We start from the raw sequence: 23,143 nt of genomic DNA, 5'->3' as shown, positions 1-23,143 counted from the left end.
AGATTCAAATGGAATTAAAAGGTAAGTTTATTTTGGTGCAAAAATGTCAAAATCCATGCATATGAGGGGACTTCAAAAAGTTCATGAAGATGCATACTATGTGTGGACTTCAAAGGTTTTTCCTATCAAAATAAATTTTACAATCTCGTTTTTCACAAACTACTCGACATGCCCCATGCACGCACGTGTGGGACCGTACAGGGAGAACAGTGTGTGGTCAGCACCAGGTTGAAATTCAGGAAGAGGCCTGGCTGCGGTGACCCTGCTACCTGCCGGCCACGCGGCCTAAGGCCATGACTCCTGCTCCAGGCTTCGGCCTCGGGCCAGAGGAACTGCTGTTACAGCAGGCAGAGGTCAGCGTGTGACTGCTTGGTGTGGGGGAGACAGGAAGTGGTGAGGGCGCCCAGCCGGCACAGAAGGGCTCTTCCCTGAGGAAGTGGAACCTGAGCTGAGGCGAGGAGCAGTGGGCCAGGCTGGCAGCAGAGTGGGAAGCAGTCCTGTGGCCGTGCTGCAGGAGAGGTGGTTTGTGGGAAAGGGGTGGATGCCCTGTCCACGTGGGATGGGCGGGGGTGGGGTCTGAGGTGTCTCTCCTTGGAGAGGAGGGGTCAGTGGGTGCTGTAGGGATAGGGATGTGGCTCAAACTCGGGCCATCCATAGCCGGTCAGACTAGAACATTCTTTAAGTGGTGACAGCCAGGCTGTGGCCTGGGCCCGGCCCCACCTAGTGGCAGGAGTTCCGTGGTCTGAGGAGCAGGGCCTGGCCGCAGAGGCCAGCCTGCACCCCACCGGTGGGCACCACGTAGACTTGGCCGTCGGCAGCCCGCGAGGGTGAGAACTCAGTCAGCTGCAGGTTGCTATCCCGGATCTGGTCGTAGTCCCACAGCTGGTAGTGCCAACTCTTGCCCTGCTTGGAGAGAAGGTAGGTGGCTCCGGGGACCTCCTCCCCTGGCAAGGACGGCGGCTGGCAGGGCCTGCCGGGCACTGGGTGGAACAGGCCTGGCAGCTCGGGGTCCTCAGCATAGCTGAGGCTTGGTACGTGCTGCACGCCCAGCAGGACCCCTGGGGGAGAGGAGGTGGAGGAAGAGGTGAGTAGCAGTCAACAAGGCCTTGACAAGGGGCTCGCTGAGGTCACCTCCCTCCCAGGCCTCCAGGGAAGCTGCGGCCTTGGTCCCCAGCCACAGAGTGGTTACTGGGGGCAGTGGGAACACTGCCGGCACCGGCTCCAAAGCTACAGCCTTCTGCCATGCTGCCGGCCACGGTGAGCACAGAGGAGCCAGCCCGGCCTCCGCACCTGCAGCTGTCCAGGAGAGACCCAGAGGGAGCCTGCAGGGCCACACGGCCTGGACCAGGGCCTCCTGTGGGCAGGCGGATGGCGTTCATCCTGTGAACACTCATTGGGCTAGGCCCCGAGACAGGGACTGATCTGAGGTTCTGAGCTCTGCCTACAAAGGGGCTACCACCCCCAGATTCCCACCTGGGCAGTGGGAGCCCAGAGAGGTGCAGAAACCTGGCCAGAGTCACAGCCTGGAGACCGCAGGCTGATCCTCTTCTGTTTGTTGAAGCCCTAACTGGCAGTCACCTGGGGCCAGGTCCTTTGCTTATTAAGCTGCGGGGACATGGGTGGCACCAGGGTGAAGGTGAGGAAGTAACTGGGGATGGGGCGGCCCCAAGTGAGGGCACGGCCAGAGCGGGGACCCACCTGAACTCACTGCCCAGTGGGCCTTGTGGCCCTTCCTCCGACACGGCTCGTGGTTGAAGTCCTCGTCGTAGCTGGTGCTGGTGTTAAGGCCAAACCCGTGGCAGGGCTCTGGACCCACCCTTTGCCGCCCCTGACCTGCTCCCCCCTGGGCGCTGGGATACGGGATGAGCATGGGGTGTCCGGCGACCAGGTGCTGCAGGACAAGGCCCCTGTTGGGCCCGCCCAGGCCCCCGCACAGCAGCTCAGCCTGGCAGCCCAGCGTCTCCTCGGCCAGCCGGCCCATGTCGGCCACTGCAGGGTGGGAGCAGAGGGCTCGCTGGGGACTCAAGCTTCCCATCCTCGCGTAACCATCAGCCCTCGGTACACACAGAGTGAGGCCCAGCAGACGTCAGACCCCAGGCAGCCTGGCTCCAGGCTCCCTGTGGTGCCCACTCTACGGGGTCTGGAGAACGGGAGGAGGACGAGAGCCCCTCATGGGCCTGCAGCATCCCACCAGCCTCCCTGGTCCCCTCCTGGGGAGCAGTCAAGGCCCTCCCCCACCCCCACTCACCAGAGAACATCTCTCCCTGTGCCGTGTAGCCTCTCTCCACGGCCACCTGCACCAGCCTCTCCAGGGGGACGCCGCTGGGGGGTGACAGCAGAGTGCCTGCCATCCACAAGGCCACCAGCCCACACCTGGCGAGGGACAGCCCCGTGGTTCACTCGAGTCCCGCTTTGCTGGGCCCTTCTACCCAGGCGACTGGAGTGGGGAACAGGTCTGCTGCTCCGGGTCTGTCCCTGGCCAGGTGGGAGACTGTCCTTCACTGGGGGGCAATGGCCACAGCCTGGGCCCTGGCTGGAGTACTGGGGCTAAAAAGGGAGGTCACCTGGCCTCAGAGCAGAGGTAGAGATGGACCAGACTGGCTCGTTCACTCCCTGGAGTGCACTCCCTTGCTGTTTCCCACACTGCACTGGGGCCCGGATGTCCCCCTGGACTCCCTTCCTCCTTCCTTCCCTCCCTAGGCAGGCTGCAACAAGCCCAGCCAGGAAGAGCCAGGGCTCAGGGGCCGGGCACCTACTGAGGGCCTTCTTGGATGAGGGACGGCAGGTCGGCGCAGAAGAGCATCCACTGCAGGTCACTCCGGAAGCTGAAGTAGATAGAGCCAGGCCCAGGTCACAAGGGGGCCAGCCCCGAGAGCCCCTCCCCCGCCCCGAGACCTGGCTGGGGAGAGGGCGTCCAGGCAGGTGGAGGGAATGCCCTCCTGGTGAGTCCCCTCCCATCCCCGAGCCTCAGTTCCCCAGAATCTTCCTTCTGCCCACCCCCGCCCTTCCTCTGCTGCCGAAGGCAAACAGCACGTGTGCAAACTCCGCCACCAGGAGCCAGGAGGACGTGAGGACGTGGCTCAAAGGGGCATCTCTATACCCAAACTCTGACCACGGCCCGAGTCGGGCACGGAAGCGGGGAGCCAGCAACGCGAGCCAGGCCTCCCTCATGGGTGACAAGAACCTATCCACTTGACTCCACTGCCTCCCAGGGTGTACTCTCGCAGGAAGCTGGGGCCAGGAGCCAGAGCTGGCATTACACCCAGGTGCTGTGATGTGGGACGTGGGCATCCTGACCGCTAGGCCACAGGCCGGCCTCTCCGCGAGTATTGTCCCCCTCAGCTCTATTTCTCAGGCTGTTACACAGGGCAGACCCCCTAACTCACCCTTGAGTAAAACCAAGCAACAACACACTTGACATCTAAGAGGCTACCTATCTGTGGAACGAATCTCTTCTTTTTTAAGTATTTATTTATTTTATTTAGAGAGAGAGAGAGAGAGGTCTTCCATCCATTGGTTCACTCCCCCAAATGGCTGCAACAGCAAGAGCTGGGCCAATCCGAAGCCAGGAGCCAGGAGCTCCATCCGGGTCTCCCACGTGAGTGTAGGGGCCCATGCACTCGGGCTGAATTCCGTTGCTTTCCCAGGTGCCTTAGCAGGGAGCTGGACTGGAAGCGGAGCAGCCGGGACTGGGCCTGCTCCACCACAGCGCGGGCCCTGTAGAGCACACCTATCGCAGGCCTGACCAATCGCACCCAGGGAATTGCCAGTTCGGGTGATGACAAGCCCAGTGCTCAGGTGCAGGCAGGACACTCCGACTCCAAGGCCAGTGAGAGGGCAAGGATTCCCATGTAGGGACCTGGCGTGGGGCAGACAGCCAGGGTGGGGGTGAAGGCACAGAGCCTGCTCATCCCACTGGCTCATCCCTTGTCTTTGCCCTGTGGCTCACAACTCCTCCTCTGTGAGCCTGTTTGCTCATCTGAAGATGAGACAGTAACAGGTCCCACCACATGGGGTTGCTGAGAGGATTAAATCACAACTTAAAAAACATTTAAACTGGGGCCAGCATTGCGGCACAGCCACAGTTCACTATGGGGAGCAAACCAGCAAACGGAAAATCTCTCTCTGTAGCGCTGCCTTTCACATAAATAAAATAGATCTTTAAAAAACAAAACCACATTAAAAAAACAAATCAGTAGCTGACCTTGGCTAGGCTGTAGTTTGTGGTTGTAATTTGCATTAAATTTGCCTCGGCTGCTTGGGGCATTTGTGGCCCATCAGAAACCTGTCTGAGGAGGCTGCAGCTGCTTTGGGTCTCTGGGCGAGAACCCGTCTTCCCTTCACCGGCATCGTTAACCCTTCCTGCCTGGCTCATGACCTGCAGGCCCCACAGGCAGCCTCCCTGTCCGGGACCCCTTTGCACAGCTCCCCGCGTGCCCTGGGGAGCTGCTTCCTGCCCACCTTCCCCTGGTTAAGGAAACCCCTTTACCCTGGGCCCTGCCCCCGGCCTGGTCCCACCACCCCCTCCGGTCGAGGCACTGGGGGGGCTGCTTTCCTCACTGCTGGGGGCGCTCGGGGGAGAGGGGACTGAAGCCATCCAGCCATTTCTTCTCCAGGAAATGGGGACGGGGCGGGGACAGGTGGCGGCTTGCAGTCCCGGTGCAGGGGGCCCGGGGGCCCTACCGGTCCTTGTGCAGCTTCAGGAGCCTCCTGGCGTCTTCCCGGCCCGTGGGGACTGGGCCGGCCTTCGCCAGGGCCTCCTGCAGGAGCCGGCTCTTCTCTAGGCCGAAGACACGAGGTGGAGCCGTCCCCACGGCAGCGGCTGGCGGCGGCGGCGGTGGCGGCACCGGGGCCTGGAGGCCGCGGGGAGGGCGTGGGCGAGGAGGTGGGGAGACCGGGGCTTCTGGAGGAGGGCTGGGGGGCCCTAGGGTAGGGGCCCCGGGGGCAGCCATTTTGGGGCCTGCGGGAGTTGAGGAAGGAGGGGAAGACTTTTCCCGAAGATCTCGGAGATGCCGATCTGAAGGTTTCAGAGTTGCGCTCCGGAATTTGGGGGCCGAGCAGTGCGTTAGGAAAAAACCAGGGCTAAAATCTGAAGCCATGGAGGCGGGGATTGCCTCGAGTCATGAGGAGCCGGTTAACAGGGAGACAAGCAGACGCGTGCCTGGGGCTGTGCAGGGCTCCTGCAGGGGAAGTTGGGGGTTAACTCAGAGAGGGACAGGGTCAGCATGCGGATATTACAGCCTCGACCTGGCGTGAGGCGCCCGCGGGTGCGGCTTTAGGGCCCGGGGCTGGCCTGGGACAGCTCAGGCGCGGTCCTGCTCACACCCCAGGCCCCACCTCGAAGCCTTGGAGCTGACCTTTCAGTTAGAGGTCAAGAGGTCAACCCGGAAGGGAAAATGGCCTCGCCGCGGCGCAGATGCCGGGACTAGCAACAGGAAAAGTTTGTGTGCTGGAGAAAGCTCTGAGATCGGAGGCCGGAGGGAGCCGAGATACCGCCAGGATTAGGGAAGCGAGCTTAAGAAGCAAAACGCGCCTTCCTGGTGCGCAAAATGGCGGCCTCGGCACACCGCCGTTCCCGTATCACGTGTAGCACCCGCACCAAGCCCCGCCCCTTTAGCGATGACGCTAGAAGGCGTAAGGCTGTGAGGAAGAGGTGGGGTTTCCAAAGGACCGCCTCCGGAAGAGACTGCAACGGATGCCGCGTCCCTATTGGCAAGAAGCTCGTGACCATCGCTGATTGGTCCGTAGATCCAGGGGCAGAGGAAGGCAGCGGGCCGGGGGCGGGCCTTCTGCCGAAGCGGGAACCCGAGTGTCATCTTGATTGGCAGCAGCTGAGCCCTTACTCTGATTGGTCTACCTACCGAATTTCCGCCCTGGTATTGGCTTATAGAAAGGCAAAGGCGGGGCCGAGAGAGGAAGTTTTGTGGTCTGATCTGAGGAACGCAGCAGGCGCCGCTTGCGGGAGCCACTGCCCTATCAGTGAGTAGCCGCGGGTCTGGGCGGCCTTCGGCAACAGGTGGCCGGCGCGCTTGGTCTGGTGGTTTTCCATGTTTGGTCTGGAGAAACTTTCTCGCTGTGCGAGGTCAAGGACCTCAGTTCCGTCCCGCCCCTAACCGCCTCCTACATCCGGGTTTTTTCTTCCTCACCAACGTTTGGGCGCGTAGGCCAATGGGAATCTCCCCTTAAGGCGTTCCGCCTACTGGGTCGCGCAGAGCCTGCTGGGACTTGTAGTAAAACCCCGGCCGTTTCCCCTCAGCACGCGGGCAGAAGCGGAGTCCTGCGCACGCTTTGTTGCCCAGGCTGCGCCTCCATCGTCTCCCCGCTACCGCCTCACCTCATCTTCCGTTTTGGAGGGAAGATTCCTGAACGCGCCGTTCAGCCAGCCCTGAGACGAGGGAGTAGGGGAAGCCGCGGGCTTAGGTCCTCTTTTTCCTCCTCTCAGCCCTCGCTCGGCGCCTCGCCCCATGGCAGTTCCCGAGACCCGCCCCAACCACACCATTTATATCAACAACCTCAATGAGAAGATCAAGAAGGATGGTGAGTTCTCGGGGTGCTGGGGATTGGGCTGTCCCACGTGAGCTGCGTCCTCTCCCTCCCTCAGCCGTCGCCGGACCTGGCTGCTCCGTGTCGTGAACGCTCTGCCCTTGGACCTGGCCATCTTCCCCCTCCCGGGACGCCTCTTCCAGGAAGCCTTCCCCATCTCTCCTCAGGCGGCTGCCACTCCTTCCCGTAGGCCCCCGGGCGTGCCCCATCAAGCCCTGGTGTTACGGACTTTCATGGGGCTGTCAACACTTGTAGCAGGAGCATCCACGTTGTCTAAGTCCCACTTGTCAGATTAGGACACTGAGGCTCCAAAATGGAGGGCGGGAGAGACGCAGGGAGAGAGATCTTCCATCCTCTGGTTCACTCAGCCGGGCCTGGGCCAGGTTGAAGCCGGGCCCAGGGACTCCAGCCGGGGCTCCCACGCAGGTGCAGGGGCCCGAGTACGTGGGGCATCTTCCATGGTCATCCCAGCACGTTAGCGGGGAGCTGGATCACAAGTGGAGCAGCTGGGACGCAGCCAGGATGCTGGCGTTGTAGGCGGCACCAAAACACCCACCGCCAGGCTAGTTTTCGACTTAAAGATAAGAATTAGGAGTTAGTGTGGCTTCCTTGTTCCCGCGTCAGGTTAGTGTGGCGCAGTTGTCCCAGTTAGTGAACCGCACTCAAGCCCCCCTAGTTTTGATAGCCAGACTCCCTCTGTGGTCCCGCCTCTCCCAGCCTCTGGTGATCGCCATCCTGTGTGCAGGTGGAGGCGTTCATCTTTGTGTTTAGCTCCCACACGGGAGGGAAAGAACTGAGTTCTCGAAGTCAGCGTCTTCCACTGTAGTGAATTAGTAAGTTATCCCCTTATTGAGCCTCTGTCTGCTGGTTCACTCCTCGGATGGCCACAACGACCAGCCCTGGGCCAGACCGGAGCCAGGAGCTTCATCTGAGTCTCCCGCATGGGTGCAGGGGCCCAAGTGCTTCGGCCATCTTCTGCTGCTTTCTCAGCCCATTAACTGGGATTGGAAGTGGAGCAGCTGGGACTTGAACAGGCACCAATATGGGATGTCAGTATCACAGGCAGTGGCTTAACCCACTGCACCACAGTGCTGGCCCCTGGAGAAATGCATCACTGTCACCTCAAGACAATTTGTCATAACTGGGATTAGGTTTATTTTTAAAGATTTGGAAGGCAGGGAGAGAGAGATTTTCCATTTTCTGGTTCACTCTCCAAATGGCTGCAGTGGTCAGGAGGAGCCAGGAACTGCATCTAGGCCTCCCCCGAGGGTGGCAGGGGCCTAAGGACTTGGGCCATCCTCTGTTGCCTCCCAAGTACCTTAGCAGGAAGCTGGGTGGAAAGTGCAGAGTCGCGGGGATTTGAGCCAGGCACCCTGAAATGGGATGCAGGTATCTCAAGAGGTGCCATAACCCGCTGCATCACAAAGCTTAACAAAGCAGTATTTACGTCCCAGCGAGGAGAAGATTGTTCCTAACTTGGCCCAGCATGTGCAAGTTCTAGGGGCAGAAGAGCCTGGGGCATTCTGGGAACTACACGTGGTTTTGTGGGCCTGAGCCCTGGAGGCCTGTGAATCGTGGCGAAGCTTCCAGAGAGCGATGAGCTGTTGGTTCAGAGGGCCCTGTGGACTGCGTGAGGCGCTGGCTTTGTTCTAAGGGTGATGGGAGGCCAGGCTGCTCCCCTGTCCTGACTGTCCCTTGTGACCTTCTCGGGTATGGAGGGTGAACTTGAGTGGGGTAGGGAAGACTGGAGAATGGGGAGAGTCCAGCATAGGATTAGCGCTTGGAGAGAGGATGGGAACTTTCCCACTAGGGAAATTTTTGGTTAATTGCTTCAAAATATCCCTGTCAGGGCCGGCACTGTGGTGTAGTGGGTAAAGCCGCAGCCTGCAGTGCCGGCATCCCTTATGGGTTCTGACTTGAGTCTCGGATGCTCCACTTCTGATCCAGCTCTCTGCTATGGCCTGGGAAAGCAGTGGTAGACGGCCCAAGTGCTTGGGTCCCTGCACCCACATGGTAGACCCAGAAGAAGCTCCTGGCTTCGGATCAGCGCAGCTCTGGCCATTGCGGCCATTCGGGGAGTGAACCAGTGAATGGAAGTCCTTTCTCTCTGCCTCTGCCTCTCTGTAATGCTGCCATTCAAATAAATAAATCCCCCCAAAAAATTATTTATTTATTTGAAAGACAGAGTTACACACAGAAAAGGAGAGGCAGAGAGAGAGGTCTTCCATCCGCTGGTTCACTCTCCAATTGGCTGCAACAGCTGGAGCTGCGCTAATCTGAAGCCAGGAGCCAGGAGCTCCTTCCGGGTCTCTCGCATGGGTGCAGGGACCCAAGGACTTGGGCCATCTTCTACTGCTTTCCCAGGCCATAGCAGAGAGCTGGATTGGAAGTGGAGCAGCCAGGACTTGAACTGGCGCCCATAAGGGATGCTGGCACCACAGGCAGTAGTTTTACCCTCTATGCCACAGCACCAGCCCCAATAAATAAATCTTTAAAATGAAAAATCCTTGTCCCCATCCTTCCTCATCTAACACACACACTTTATTTCCTCTCCTGGTGTTTTGTTCGGTTGGACCTCCTTTCGGCCTGGGTTATGAGAAGGCACCTTTGTTCAGCCTGAATGTCCCTGTGCGGCCGGAGGCACGGGGACAAGTTGGGGTACAGAAGGTCCGCCTGGGCCACATCACACGGGCCTTTGTCGCGGTGCTGGCAGCAGTGAAGAGAAGCGCTCTTGTTGAGCGTTTGCTGTGTGCCAGGTGGCATTGAGCGCTCCTTGCACGAGTTCGTGCTCCCCCACGGCGGCCCTGTGCACATCAGCGTGCTCTGCTGTACCCAGGCACGAGCCCCGCTGCTGGGGTGCTCAGTGACCGCTGTGGCTGGGTCGAGAGGTCGCTGAACTGGCGTTGGGGTTCTCTGCCCGTGGCTGATGGTCTCTAGAGAAGGCGCTCAAGTGCCAGGATGTGGTGCCCAGGCCTCTGCTCACCTCCGGCTCTCTTTCCCCCACTGCAGAGCTGAAGAAGTCGCTGTACGCCATCTTCTCCCAGTTTGGCCAGATCCTGGACATCCTGGTGTCACGGAGCCTGAAGATGAGGGGCCAGGCCTTCGTCATCTTCAAGGAGGTCAGCAGTGCCACCAACGCCCTGCGCTCCATGCAGGGCTTCCCCTTCTACGACAAGCCCATGGTGAGCAGTGCGCGAGTGCGGCCTGCGAAAGGCGCTGGGACACTGTACAGAGACACCAGTGAGCAGGGGAGCTGGGGGGATGTAGGAGGACAGGTAGGTAGAGTACTCAGGGCCAGAGCAGGGAGGGAGCACGGAACCTGGGGTGGGGGCGGTTGGAGGAGGCCCTTAACCCAGTCGAGGTTCAGGCAGGGCCTTCTGTGGTAGGTGAGGCAGAAAGCGTGGGTAGGGGGGTGGCGGCGTGAAGTAAGGCTCAGGTGTAACCGAGAGAGAGTGGACGTGATGGGGGAAGTGAAGAGGTCAGGTGCACCTGGCTGGGCTGCAGGCCCGATGGGAACCTGCGAGTCTGTGTGTGCGGGCAGCAGGCAGGTCACATCCGGGACGTCTGGACCACCTGTCACTTCCATCTGGAGAGGGCCCTGCATCGACTCCTCCTGCCTGTTGTCCCCTGTGCGTTTGTGAGCCTGGAGTTGCTGTGTCCTCGTTACCTTTCTCGGGTGTGCAGTGTTGGCTTTTGAGGGATAAAAGCCGTAAATCTTTTTGTGTGAACTCCCTGTCTTCATTTGTTGCTCCAAATCATTGCTTGGAGCACATCAGGCACCCAGATGTGTGAATTTGTCAGGCAATGCAGTCAGCTCTGCGTTCACAGCACGGCTCCGCGGCCTCACGCGCTGTCGGCCTGCTCTGGCCACTGCCTTCCCGCCTCAGGACGAGGGCAGTGACTTCCCTGTCTTCAGCCCTGCTCCCCACACAGCCACTGGGCTCCGTGCAGGACGAGTGGTGGCTCGCCACTTGGCTCCGTGGCCCATGGTGCCCCAGCTGTGGCTGTGTGCCTGTTGTGTCTCTGCAGAGCCTGTCTGAAAGCTCCACTTCTCAGTTCTCCACATCTCCTTCTCAAAGTGTTTTTTCTTTATGTTTTTAAGCATCGCACCTTCCCCCACTGCATGAGCCCTACGAGGGCAAGGGCTCATGTGTGTTTTGCTCCCACGTCAGAGCCTAGGAGGGGCCTGGTGTTTAGTGGTGTCTAGTGAGAACAGTTGAGAGTGAGATTTCGCTTGAAAACCCAACGGTGGGGGTGGAACTGCCCCTCACAGAGCCCCTGTCCTAGCATTGGCTCTTCAGCCTGCCTTTGGCTCGGCGTCCTCTCTCTTAAGGATTTTATTATTTATTTTATTTGAGAGGCAGAGGTACAGAGAGAAAAGGAGAGAGAGGCCTAGCATCCACTGGTTTACTCCCCCAGTGGCTGCAACAGTCAGGTCTGGGCCAAGCCGGAGCCAGGAGCCAGGAGCTGCTTCTGGGTCGCCTACATGAGTGCAGGGGTCCAAGCACTTGGGCTATCTTCAGCTGCTTTCCCAGGCCATAGCAGAGAGCTGGATCAGAAGAGGAGCAGTCAGGACTCGAACTGGCGTCCATAAGGGATGCCGGCACTATAGGTGGCGGCTTAACCTACTACACCTCATCGCTGGCCCTCTGTCTTGGAAACACCAACAGTCTGCTGAGCCCTCACTCCCTGTGGCGGACTGTTCTGAACATTTAACTCATTTAGTCCACATAACAGTGCTTTGACGTGGGGATACAATTGTCCCCACTTTACAGATGGGGAGGTTGAGACCAACCAACTTAACGTTTCTCAGCAAGCTCTTGGTAAGGTCTGGTTTGGAACCCAGGCCCTGGGCTCGCAAGTCTGCCTTTGTAACCTCCTGCTTTCTGCTGGGTAGCGCATTCAGTACGCCAAGACCGACTCGGACATCATTGCCAAGATGAAGGGCACCTTTGTGGAGCGGGACCGCAAGCGGGAGAAGAGGAAGCCCAAGAGCCAGGAGACGCCCTCTGCCAAGAAGGCCGTGCAGGGCGGAGCGGCGGCCCCCGTGGTGGGGGCCGTGCAGGGCCCTGTCCCGGTAAGCCAGGGCCCAGAGGCGTGTCCCTGACAGCACTGGGCCTTAGCCCATTGCCTGACTTGGGGCAGGGTAGGGAAAGGTCTTCCCTTGGGGACTCAGACCCCTCCCTTCCGTTTCCTCGCTGAGGTTGTGTGTGTCTCTCTCAGGGAGGTGAGCACCTGGGTGGTGGTGTCCACGCCCAGGGCACAGGTCCCTGTCTGCCCGGCTGTCCCTCTGGGCTTTCTCCATGTCTGTCCCTTGGTTTCATTCTGCTTGATCATGTCTTTGCCGTCTTTTAAGTCAATGTTTATATTGAAGATTGAGGAGAATCTAGTAACTGACCATTGGGATTAATAAGTGAAGTTAGTTTAGGAAGGCCACTAAATACAAAGTCAGTGAGAAGTAGTGGTTTCGTTTCTATACTAGGAACAAGTAGACTCCACACTGGAGAGCAGTGCCGAGCTGATCTGACAGGTGTGCAGGCCCGTTCCTGGTGACAGCACAGAGCAGTGCTGTGGGGGGGAAGGGAGGCTGCAGCAACGGGTGGGACACCTCCACGTTGCACCACGATCCATAGGCGTTTCAGTGTGTGCCAAGGCCAAGGCCTACAGTACAAGTGACTGGGGGATCTCGGGACCAGGGCTAAAGACTTCTAGAAGCTCCAGCAGTCTCAGGGCAGGAAGATGGGCCAAGTGGGGCAGAACAAAAAGTGTAGAAACAGCCACGCTTGTGTGACCATGGCACCACCGGCTCACTGTGGTTAGGGCTTATTTTTTCCTGGTTAACAGCGCTGGGGATTGGATGTCTGTGGGGAAAAGATGAACGCTCCCTCTCAGCCTGCAGAAGGTAGCGTGAGATGAATTGCAGAGCCAAGTGTTCCAGGAGAAAACAGGAAAATGTCTTCATGACCTTGGAGAGGGCATGAGGAGTGGAAACATCCTGTTTGCTAAACAGGATGCCAAAGCCCTGGGCTCTGGCTCTCGTGAGTCTGGGTGTCCCGGCTCCGGCCAGGGCGCGCTGTCCTGCGCTCGGCCTCCAGGCTGGGATTCCGGTTCCGGCTGTGCCAGGCCAGAGCTTTGTGCCGTTTTCCTCCTGCTGCTGCCCTGACCTCCCTTTCCATCCCTGCCGTCCGCCTCTTTCCTGGTCTCTGGATCTGGTGATGTGTTTTTGGTTTTTGTTTTTACAAAATGCACCATAGATTCTTGCCTCTCTGTGTGAACAGCTGTCACCATCTTAACTTTAAATTTATAGATCTGTAAACAAACTAAGGCCTGACTGGAGTTTCTTAAAGCTTTTTTTTTTAAAAAACCTTTTGTGTTGGCGTCCACCTTGGCTCAGTCCAGCTCTCTGGGCGCTGTTTTCACCTCTGTTTAGGCCTGGGCCTTTCCGTGTGAGTGTGTGTGTGTGTGTGTGTCCGCCCGGGTTGCCCCTTGCCACTTCCTGCATTGATCCCGCCCCCTCTCTCCGCAGGGCATGCCACCCATGACGCAGGCGCCGCGTATCATGCACCACATGCCGGGCCAGCCGCCCTACATGCCACCCCCCGGCATGATCCCGCCGCCAGGCCTCGCGCCCGGCCAGCTCCCGCCGGGCGCCATGCCCCCTCAGCAGCTGATGCCAGGACAGATGCCGCCCGCCCAGCCTGTGAGTGTCTGGCCCCCTGAGGTCTCTAGAGATAGAGGCTGGCAGTAGAAAGGGATGGATCGGGGAGGGGAGCTGTCTCAGCGTGGGTGGGCTGGGCAGGCCCCCTGAGGGGGTGCTGTTGGAGCATAGCTGTCGGGCCCTGGGCGGGGTGGAGTTGGCAGGTTTGGTCTAGGTCTGGAGGGCCAGTGTGAAGCTGCAGCAGCAGCCCCTGCATTCATCTGTGACTTAGTGCTGAGCACTGGGGCCTACTGTGCACCCTGGGTGCACGGCAGTGAGCAGAGCAGACACAGGTGACAACAGATGGTGTGTCTAGAGGAGGTGCCAGGACGAATCCAGGCTGGCTGAGGGGTGGGGATCAGGGCGGACTCAGGGCTTATGTGCTCACGGCCCCTTCTCCCTGCAGCTGTCCGAGAATCCCCCGAATCACATCTTGTTCCTCACCAACCTGCCTGAGGAGACCAACGAGCTCATGCTGTCCATGCTTTTCAACCAGTGAGTGGGGCCTGGGGCTGTCACCATGGGAACGGGCCTCAGCATCCTGCTGGCAGAGCCCTGAGCCAACTCAGGCTTTGCAGGAAGAACAGGGACTGAAGGTGTACAAAGAGGAGGAGGAGCCTGGGTTGGGACCACAGCCTGGGGGTGCCTTGGTGGTAAGGTGGGCGGGTCCCCGTGGCCACGGCATGCTAGCCTCCCTCGCGCTTAGTTGGACGGGTATCCAAGCTCTGGGTCTTACTTTCCCAGTCTCTGAAATGGAGAACCTTCGAGGGTGCACATAAAACGATAGACATTTTGGACACTGGCTAGCCTGGCAGAACTCAGCACATCCCAGGCTGCAGTGGGGGCGCGGTGTCTAAACCCTGGAGCCCTGCCTGTGGGACAAAGGCCGCAGCTCGCTGTTGGGGTTAGGGTGTGGGCGGTTCACCTGGTGCTTCTGCTGCTGCAGAAACCTGTAATAGTGCCAAGAGGGAATTTTGAGAAACAAGATAAGAAATACCACATATCTAGCAGATCAACAAAACAATACATATTTTGTAAGAATGTGGCTGGGAAAAGGATGGCAGGTGAAGAGAATGAGACGAAGGGAATTAGAGGAAGGTGTGGAAGTAAGGGCCGCGGCAGTTCCTGGAATGGTTGGCTTTGACTGGGGGGGGGCCTGGGACTGCAGTGCCGTTTCTGATCTGGGCACCGCCTGGATTGTTGCCTGCGTGTTTGTGTTCAAGCTCTTCATTCTAGCTTTGCCCTGGCAGTCTGTCCCGCGCGGGGCCGAGTCAGGGTCCCTGAGCTCTGCCATTCCCTCCCAGGTTTCCTGGCTTCAAGGAGGTGCGTCTGGTGCCCGGGCGGCACGACATCGCCTTTGTGGAGTTTGACAATGAGGTGCAGGCCGGGGCTGCCCGTGACGCCTTGCAGGGCTTCAAGATCACCCAGAACAACGCCATGAAGATTTCCTTTGCCAAGAAGTAGCGCCTTGTCCCCATACCTGCCCCTGCCCCCTGTTCTGGGGCCACCCCTCCCCTCCTTGGCTCAGCCCCCTGAAGGTAAGTCCCCCTCGGGGGCCTTCTCAGAGCCGCGTGTGAGTGAGTGGTCGCCACACAGCATTGTACCCAGAGTCTGCCCCAGACATTGCACCTGGCGCTGTCAGGCTGGAATTAAAGTGGGTTTGAGGCTTGGTTTTTCACAGCCTTTGTCTTGGTTTTTTGCCTTGCACAGTTGCTTTTCCCCCCACAGCAGCACTTTGGGGCCTGCAGGCTTGGGAAGGCTCGCAGCACTACAGTGAAGCCGTCCAGGCTCGAGTGGTGCTCACTGCCCTGGCACTTGTCTGTTTCCACCTCAGTCAGCACTCAGGACAGGAAGTGGGAACCCAGGGGTGCCGTGCACGGTGCGGTTTTTCCCCAGCAGTTTCCTAACAGATGCAGGTGTGTCAGGAAAGAGGTGTTGCTTCATTTTTCTGATCTGCGCACCAGGGCCGTCTGGCAGCAGCGGTCCCAAAGGGACCAGGGAAGGATCGTAGGAGTGGCAGTCTGCACTGGACACACTGGAGCTCCAGCTTGCAGCCCTGCTTGAGCATCCGTGAGGATGGAATTCACGAAGAGGCCCCAAAACCAACTTGGCTACGTGTGGGAAGCTGCTGATGAGACAAGCAGTGTGGCCAGCAGGGGCCTCTGGCAGGCACTGTGTGAGCAGCTGAGCTGTGGGAACCAAGGGAGGGTCAACAGCAGGGGTGCTCAGCTGGCTATCACCTGACCTGGAGGGTGTTTTTTTTATCTCAAAGGCAGAGTTAGAGCGGGAGAGACAGAGATCTTCCATTTACTGATTCATTCCCCAAATGCCCACTACTGCCCAAGCTGGGCCAGGCTGAAGCCAGTAGACAGGAACTTCATCTGGGTCTCCTACATGGGTGGCAGGAGCTCAAGCACTTGGGCCATTTTCCACTGACCTGGGAACTTTTAAGTTGATTAAAATTGGGTCGGCGCTGTGGCATAGCTGGTAAAGGCACCATCTGCAACTCCAGCATCCCATGTGGGCGCCGGTTCAAGTCCTGGCTGTTCCTCTTTCAATCCAGCTCCCTGTTAATGGCCTGGGAAAGCAGCAGATGATAGCCCAGCTACCTGGGCCCCTGCCACCCACGTGGGAGAGCTGGGAAAAGCTCCTGGCTCCTGGCCCCTGATTTCAGGCAGGCCCCATGCTGGCTGTTGCTGCCATGTGTGACATGAACCAGCAGATGGAAGATTGCTCTCTGTGTAGCTCTGACTTAAAAAATAAGTAAATAATTTTTTTTTTGAAAAATCAGCTCAAAACCTGTATAATTTAGGGCCAGTTTTTTAGTTCAGCGGGTTAAGCTGCCTCTTGGGACACCAGCATCTCCTATCCGTGTCAGTGTGAGTCTCTGCCTTCTGTCCAGCTCCCTGCTCGTGTACCTGGGAAGGCACTGGAAGATGACCAAGTGCATGGGCCTCTGCTACCCATGTGGGAGATCAGGTGGCGCTCCTGGCTTTGGCCTGTTGCAGCCGTCTGGGGAGTGAGCCAGCAGATGGAGGATACCTCTCTTCTCCCTCACTTTGCCTTTCCAATAATAAATAGATCATTTAAAAAATTTTTAAATAGAAAAGTGAGATTATTTGGCAGAGGTAAAAAATTGGGCACAACTAGAATGAGACACTGATTCTTTCTGGATGTAATTCCCTGGCACTGCTCTGAGCCTTGCCGCCTCTGTTGGTGAGGAATCGTTAGAAATGAAGAAGGAGGAACAGCTGATCGAGATTTTCATGCCTGTGTGGTCTGAGGGATTGGAAGAACAGAATTGCCATCTTTGCTGAGTGGCACAGCCTTGGTGCAGACGGGCAAGCGGAGGCACCTTGCATACCACACCAGCACCTGTGGGTGGACCTGGTGGGTTCTGTGGTCAGCCGATCCTGGCTTCTGCTCTGGGGACTCCTAGCTGTCACCCTGTCACCCTGCAAGCATCATTTTCTTGCTGAGTAAAAAGGAACCCCTCTGTGTTCGTGCAGGGTGAGTAGAACTGACCCAGAGTTTTTGGAGCTGGCAGTGTTCCGGGTTTTGGAATATTTGCATGGACCTGTGTTGTCTTGGGATCCAGATCTAAACACAAGACTCATTATTTTTTGGTGTACACCTCATACACAGAGCCTGAAGGGGATTTTTAAATATACAATATTTTTAGTGCATCTGTGTTTGGAATGTGACCTGTCACAGGAGGTTCCGTGTGGAGTTTCTCACTTGTGGCTGTCAACATTTGTACTCAAAAAAGTATTGGATTTTAGATTCCAGATTTTTAAAAAAAAATTATTTATCTGGGCCGGCGCCGTGGCTCAACAGGCTAATCCTCCGCCTTGCGGCGCCAGCACACCAGGTTCTAGTCCCGGTCAGGGTGCTGGATTCTGTCCCGGTTGCCCCTCTTCCAGGCCAGCTCTCTGCTGTGGCCTGGGAGTACAGTGGAGGATGGCCCAGGTCCTTGGGCCCTGCACCCCATGGGAGACCAGGAGAAGCACCTGGCTCCTGGCTTCGGATCAGCGCGGTGCGCCGGCTGTAGCGCGGCAGCCATTGGAGGGTGAGCCAACGGCAAAGGAAGACCTTTCTCTCTGTCTCTCTTTCTCTCACTGTCTACTCTGCCTGTCAAAAAAAAAAAAATTTATCTGAGCTGGCACCGCGGCTCACTGGGCTAATCCTCCGCCTTGTGGTGCCGGCACACCGGGTTCTAGTCCTGGTCGGGGCTCCGGATTCTGTCCCGGTTGCTCCTCTTCCAGGCCAGCTCTGCTGTGGTCCGGGAGTGCAGTGGAGGATGGCCCAAGTGCTTGGGCCCTGCACCCCATGGGAGACCAGGATAAGCACCTGGCTCCTGCCTTCGGATCAGTGCGGTGCGCCGGCCACAGCACGCCAGCCGCAGCGCCCATTGGAGGGTGAACCAACGGCAAAAGGAAGACCTTTCTCTCTGTCTCTCTCTCTCTCACTGTCCACTCTGCCTGTCAAAAACTAAAAAAAAAAAGCAAAGCCTCTGAGAAGGTTCCCTGGAGCAGAGCAGTTTTGCTTTGATGTCCGAGTGCTTAGCTGGGCATTGCTCAGGGCCTGTCTCCTCAGACTCCTCCCTGGCCCCAGGCCTGCGTGTCCAGCCTTTGAAACAAGCTTGGGCTGGCCAGGCCCGGGGCCAGGCCTGAGGGGAAGGCGGGGGCTCTGGAAACTGGGCTTGCCGAAGTTTGGAGGTGAGAGGTGAGTACCATGCGACACCGCTTCCTCCTGATCTTGGGCAGTGGCCTTGCTTTTTCTCCTCAGCCTGAACGCTGAAGGGGAAGCATCCCAGAGAGCGATGGGCAAGCGCCTGGAGCTGAGGTGCTCCAGAGCAGCCTGCCCGGGGAGGGGTGGGAGCAGGCTGTGAGGGCCGGGATGAAAACTCCGGGTGCCAGTGCATGGGGCTCAAGAGAAGTGTGCCGTTCCGTGTCCTGCTTGTGTGGCCGGAGTACAGAAAGGGGGTGCGGGGGTTGCCATGGCCGCCTTGGTCCCGTATGAAGTTTGGATATGGACAGGTGGCCTCCAGGGTGGGTGCTGATGGTCTCCACTCTGCACTGTCCACACCTGGGGTGTCCTCAAGTGTGAGCTGGACCCAGTGACCTGCCTCGTGAATGCAGGGTTCCCCCTTACCTGCAAGGGGATACCTCCCATGGACCCCCCCCACACACACACAGCAGACAGCCCCGGGTTCTGGTGGGGCGTCTTCTAATCCTGGCTGGGACTGGTGCCCAGGTGCAGCACCGAAGTAGCATGGCTTGCCCCCTCCTCTCACAGGTGGGTTTGTCCTGGCCAGGGATCACAGCAACCTCGGCGAGCAAGGCTCTTACTGAGAACTTGACCTTCCCTTAAGTGAAGCCCTTGACAGCTGCTCGCCTGTGTATCCGAGTTGCCAGCTTTGCGGCTGTTGTACTTGGGGCCATGGTTTTATGGAGTCCGAGGAACGCAAGCACCATAGCACACATGGCTCAGGTCCACTGCACCGGGGGATGCCTCACTTTCTGGGCAGGGTGGGACAGGGTGACTCAAGATTTCATGCTACTCAGAATGGCATGCAACTTAAAACTTAGGAAGTATTTAGTTCTGGAGTTTTCCATCTAATATTCTCAGACCACAGGTAAGTGAAGGCTGCAGATAAAGGTGTGTGGTGGGGGGGACTACTGGGTAGCAAAAATGGTGGGATGTCCTTTCTAAGATAAGATTACAAACATGCAGCCGGTGCTGCGGCTCACTAGAATAATCCTCCGCCTGCGGCGCTGGCACCCCAGGTTCTAGTCCCGGTTGGGGTGCCGGATTCTGTCCTGGTTGCTCCTCTTCCAGTCCAGCTCTGCTGTGGCCCGGGAAGGTAGTGGAGGATGGCCCAAGTGCTTGGGCGCTGTACCCACATGGGAGACCAGGAGAAGTATCTGGCTCCTGGCTTTGGATCGGCACAGCGCGCCAGCCGTAGTGGCCATTTGGGGGGTGAACCAATGGAAGGAAGACCTTTCTCGGAAGACCTTTCTCTGTCTCTCTCTCTCTGTCTAACTCTGCCTGTCAAAAAAACCAAAAAAGATTACAAAGATGCTTCCATCCTGCTTGGTGGGAAGCCAGCCACTGTGTCGTGTGCTGTCTGAAGACGTGTGTGGCAAGGAGCTGAGGAAACTTCCCACCAACAGTCATTGTGGACAGAGGTCCTCAGTCCAGTTCCCTTCCAGCACTTGCCCGAATGACTTTGGGACCGGATCCTTCCCCGGTCCAGCCTTCAAGTGAGGCTGCAGCCCTGTGCGGACACTGGGCACAGGCATCCAGCTAAGCTACACTGGGATTTCTGGCCTACAGGAAAGAGGGTAATGTTGGTTTTAAGTTACTACATTATGGGATAACTCATGCAGCAGTAGATAAATGCATTGACTCTGGGAAGTGAAGCCACTTCTACCCCTTTGTGATTTCTTTTTTATTTTTTATTTTATTTATTTTTATTTTTGACAGGCAGAGTGGACAGTGAGAGAGAGAGACAGAGAGAAAGGTCTTCCTTTTGCCGTTGGTTCACCCTCCAATGGCCACCGCGGCTGGCGCACTGCGGCCGGCCCACCACGCTGATCCGATGGCAGGAGCCAGGTGCTTCTCCTGGTCTCCCATGGGGTGCAGGGCCCAAGCACTTGGGCCATCCTCCACTGCACTCCCTGGCCACAGCAGAGAGCTGGCCTGGAAGAGGGGCAACTGGGACAGAATCCGGAGCCCCGACCGGGACTAGAACCCGGCGTGCCAGCACAGCTAATGTGTTCTTTCTAAATATCCGGCAGGTGCACGCGCGGAGGGGTGGGATGCATTGTGGTGCAGCTGCCATCTGCAGCACCGGCACCCCGGCTCCCAGCTGCTCTGCTAATGTGCCCAAGAAAGCAGTGAAAGGTGGCTCAAGTAGTTGGGCCCCTGCCAGCCATGTAGGAGACCTGGATTGAGTTCCTGGCTCCTGTATCTGTTTCTCATCACTCTTCTCTTTAAATAAATTAAGTAGATAAATGTTTATTTGGAAGGCAGAGTTAGAAGAGAGAGAGAGTTATTTGATCTGCTGGTTCATTCTGATGGCTGCAGTAGCTCGGGCTGGGCCATGCTGAAGCCAGGAGCTTCATTCTGGGTCTCCTACGTGGGTGACAGGGACCAAGCACTTGGACCATCTTTGGCTGCTTTCCCAAGTGCGTGAGCAGGGAGCTGAGTTGGAAGTAGAGCAACTGGGACATTAACCGGCACCCATATGGGAGGCTGGTGTTGCTGGTGGTGGCTTAATCTGCTGTGCCACAACTCTGGCCCCAATAAGTGAATCTAAAAAAATACCCTGAGGTGAAGTCAGTGATGTGGCTTATTGGGCTAAGCTGCCACCTGCAGTGCCAGCATCCCATGTGGGCACTGGTTCAAGTCCTGGCTGTTAAGCTTCGGATCCAGCTCCCTGCTAATGTGCCTGGAATAGCAGCAGAAGATGGCCCAGGTTCTTGGGGCCCTGCACCCACATGGGAGACCTGGAAGAAGCTCCTGGCTTTGGATTGGCCCAGCCCCAGCCATTGTGGCCATTTGGGGAGTAAACCAGCAGATAGAAGACTCTCCCTATCTGTAACTCTGCATTTCAAAAAAATACATACATCTGTGGGGCAGGTGTTTGGTGCAGTGGTTAGGGCACTGCTTGGGTTGCCCACACCTACCTCAGAATGCCTGGGTTGCATTTCCAGCTTTGTGTTTTTTTTTTTTTTTTTTTTTTTTTTTTTTTTTTTTTTTTTACAGGCAGAGTGGATAGAGAGACAGAGAGAAAGGTCTTCCTTTGCCGTTGGTTCACCCTCCAATGGCTGCTGCAGCCGGCGCATCTCGCTGATCCGATGGCAGGAGCCAGGTGCTTCTTTTGGTCTCCCATGGGGTGCAGGGCCCAAGCACTTTGGGCCATCCTCCACTGCCTTCCCGGGCCGTAGCAGAGAGCTGGCCTGGAAGAGGGGCAACCGGGATAGAACCCGGTGTGCTGGCACTGCAAAAGGAGGATTAGCCTGTTAAGAAGCCACAGCGCCTGCCCAGCTTTGCCTTTTTGAATCCTGCATTCCTACTAATGCACACTTGGGAGGTAGCAAGTGATGGCTTAAGTACTTGAGTCTCTGCCACCCACTGGGAAGACCTGGATTGACTTTCTTTTTAACTATGTATTTACTTGCAAGGCAGTTTTAGAGAGGGTGAGACAGTAAGTTCTTGCATCTGCTGGTTCACTCGCCAAATGGCTGCAAGTGCCAGAGCTGGGCGGGTTCCAGGACTCTCACACAGGTACAGGGGCCCAAGCACTTGGGCCATCCTCCACTGCTTTTCCAGGCCTTAGCAGGGAGCTGGATTGGAAGTGGAGCAGCCGGGGCTCAAACCGGAGCCCTTATTGGATGCTGGCACCACAGGCAGCAGCTTTACCTGCTGTGCTCCTGGCTTCAGCCTCGCCCAGCCCTTAATATTTAAGCAGCTGGAAGAAGATCTCTCCTCTGTCTTTCAAATAAAATGAAAATAAATAAGAATTTATTAAAAAGTTTTGTTTGCTGGCTCTTTTCTCCTCACCAGAGGCCTTGGTCTCTCATTCCTTGAGGAATCTACAGTTTCTGGATCAGGATCTAGCATCTTGTACACACTCATTAAATATTTATTGACTAAAGGAATAATTTCTAAAAATTTTCTAAAATGGAGGGTTCTGGGACAAGTGTTTGGGATGCCTTCATTCCATAGCAGATTGCCTGGGTTCAAACCCGTCTCAGCTCTGCTCCCAATTCCAGCTTCCTGCTAATGTGCACCGTGGCGAGACCTGGATTGGTCCCTAGCTCCTGGTTTCAGCCGGGGCTGGCCTCTGCTGTCGTTTTGGGAGTGAATCAGTGGGTGGGGGCTCTGTCTGCCTCTCAGATGGATAAAGGAAAAACACAATGGGAAGTTCAAACAGGTAAAAGAAGACAAGAATATGCTCGTCCTATTCCCTTCCACCAGCCTCACTTCTCACTCTGGCCAGATTGAGTTTCAATCAACCTTCCACTCTCCCTTTCTCCAATTATTAATTTTTATTTTCACCTACTTGAAAGAGCAGAGAGAGAAACAGATCATTTAATCCACTGGTTCAGATGCCTGTAACAGGGCAGGGTCAGACTGAGGCCAGACCCTGGAACTCCAGCATGGGTGGCAGGGACCCAGGTACTGTGCCTCTCAGGATGCGTTAGGTTGTGAGCAGGGCAGCCAGGGCTCAAACCACAGTCCCATGCGGGGTGCAGGCATCCTCAGCAGTGACTCAGCTCACTGGACCACAACACCTGTTCCTCAGATTCTCTTTAAGGTTCATTTATTGATTTTGACAGTCACAGGGCCCAAGAGCTGGGCCATCTTCTGCTGTTACTAGCGCGGAGCAGCCAGGACTTGAACCGTTGTCGACATGGGAAGCTGGCATTGTGGGCAACAGCTCAACCCCTGCTCCGCAGCGCCAGTCCCTCTCTGGTCTTTTCAAGTCTAGAGGACTTCTTGTTCCCTCTCTCCAGCAGCTCATTGCTTATCTAGTTGCAGTAGTCTGATTTTGTGTCCAGACCATCCCTGTGAGTGCTTTGTCCTCCAGGTCCCCTGCAGAGCCATTGAATGGGCTCTTATTTAACCCCTTCAGGAGCTCCATGAGGTCGGAGAGCAAGGTGCTGGGTGTCCCCACCCCCTCGGTCCCTTTGCCATATAAAAAGGGGAATAGTAGCCCCTCCTCCACTTGCGTTAATAAGATATGTATGTGGCCGAACACTGTCACGGCTCACTTTCACTATCTTCCCCATTTTGCAGACCAGAAAGGTGGGGCTCTGAGAGGGGCAGGGGTTGGCCCAGGCAGGGTGAATAGTGAGCTGGCTGGGCCACCGCCGGCCCTGAGGCCCCATG

General features: G+C 57.2%; 2 protein-coding genes across 4 annotated transcripts; one reads left to right on the top strand and one right to left on the bottom strand.

Moving 5' to 3' along the window:
• Positions 1–26: 26 nt before the first annotated feature.
• ACTMAP (actin maturation protease) lies at positions 27–5,599 on the bottom strand. 3 transcript variants are annotated; one of them, XM_062177834.1, is made up of 6 exons: positions 4,684–5,599; positions 2,757–2,825; positions 2,249–2,373; positions 1,860–1,989; positions 1,699–1,769; positions 27–1,058 (listed from the first exon to the last, which is right to left on the bottom strand). In XM_062177834.1, exons 1-6 carry the CDS (start codon positions 5,097–5,099, stop codon positions 721–723), a joined length of 1,149 nt encoding a protein of 382 aa, XP_062033818.1. In that variant the 5' UTR covers positions 5,100–5,599; the 3' UTR covers positions 27–720. The 3 variants fall into 3 exon arrangements, with proteins under 3 accessions (XP_062033818.1, XP_062033817.1, XP_062033819.1); XM_062177833.1 differs by having other exon boundaries at positions 1,699–1,989; XM_062177835.1 differs by having other exon boundaries at positions 761–903; positions 1,699–1,989.
• A 273-nt stretch (positions 5,600–5,872) lies between these two features.
• On the top strand, positions 5,873–14,920 carry SNRPA (small nuclear ribonucleoprotein polypeptide A). Its single transcript, XM_062177836.1, has 7 exons — positions 5,873–5,979; positions 6,443–6,537; positions 9,553–9,725; positions 11,441–11,620; positions 13,070–13,243; positions 13,647–13,735; positions 14,545–14,920. Exons 2-7 carry the CDS (start codon positions 6,465–6,467, stop codon positions 14,702–14,704), a joined length of 849 nt encoding a protein of 282 aa, XP_062033820.1. The 5' UTR covers positions 5,873–5,979; positions 6,443–6,464; the 3' UTR covers positions 14,705–14,920.
• Positions 14,921–23,143: the final 8,223 nt, after the last annotated feature.

This window comes from Lepus europaeus, chromosome 19 (assembly GCF_033115175.1).
Source record: "Lepus europaeus isolate LE1 chromosome 19, mLepTim1.pri, whole genome shotgun sequence".
Classification (NCBI taxonomy): Eukaryota; Metazoa; Chordata; class Mammalia; order Lagomorpha; family Leporidae; genus Lepus; species Lepus europaeus.
The sequence above is the reverse complement of the archived record's forward strand: the minus strand, read 5'-3'. Positions and strand labels throughout refer to the sequence as shown.

Coding starts and splice junctions, on each gene's coding strand:
- ACTMAP (XM_062177833.1), bottom strand. CDS start 5,099: ATGGCTTCAGATTTTAGCCCTGGTTTTTTCCTAACGCACTGCTCGGCC. Junction 1,990..2,248: donor ACAGGGAGAGATGTTCTCTG/GTGAGTGGGGGT, acceptor CCCACCCTGCAG/TGGCCGACATGGGCCGGCTG. Junction 1,059..1,698: donor CCACTGGGCAGTGAGTTCAG/GTGGGTCCCCGC, acceptor CCTCTCCCCCAG/GGGTCCTGCTGGGCGTGCAG.
- SNRPA (XM_062177836.1), top strand. CDS start 6,465: ATGGCAGTTCCCGAGACCCGCCCCAACCACACCATTTATATCAACAAC. Junction 11,621..13,069: donor CCGTGCAGGGCCCTGTCCCG/GTAAGCCAGGGC, acceptor CTCTCTCCGCAG/GGCATGCCACCCATGACGCA. Junction 13,244..13,646: donor AGATGCCGCCCGCCCAGCCT/GTGAGTGTCTGG, acceptor TTCTCCCTGCAG/CTGTCCGAGAATCCCCCGAA.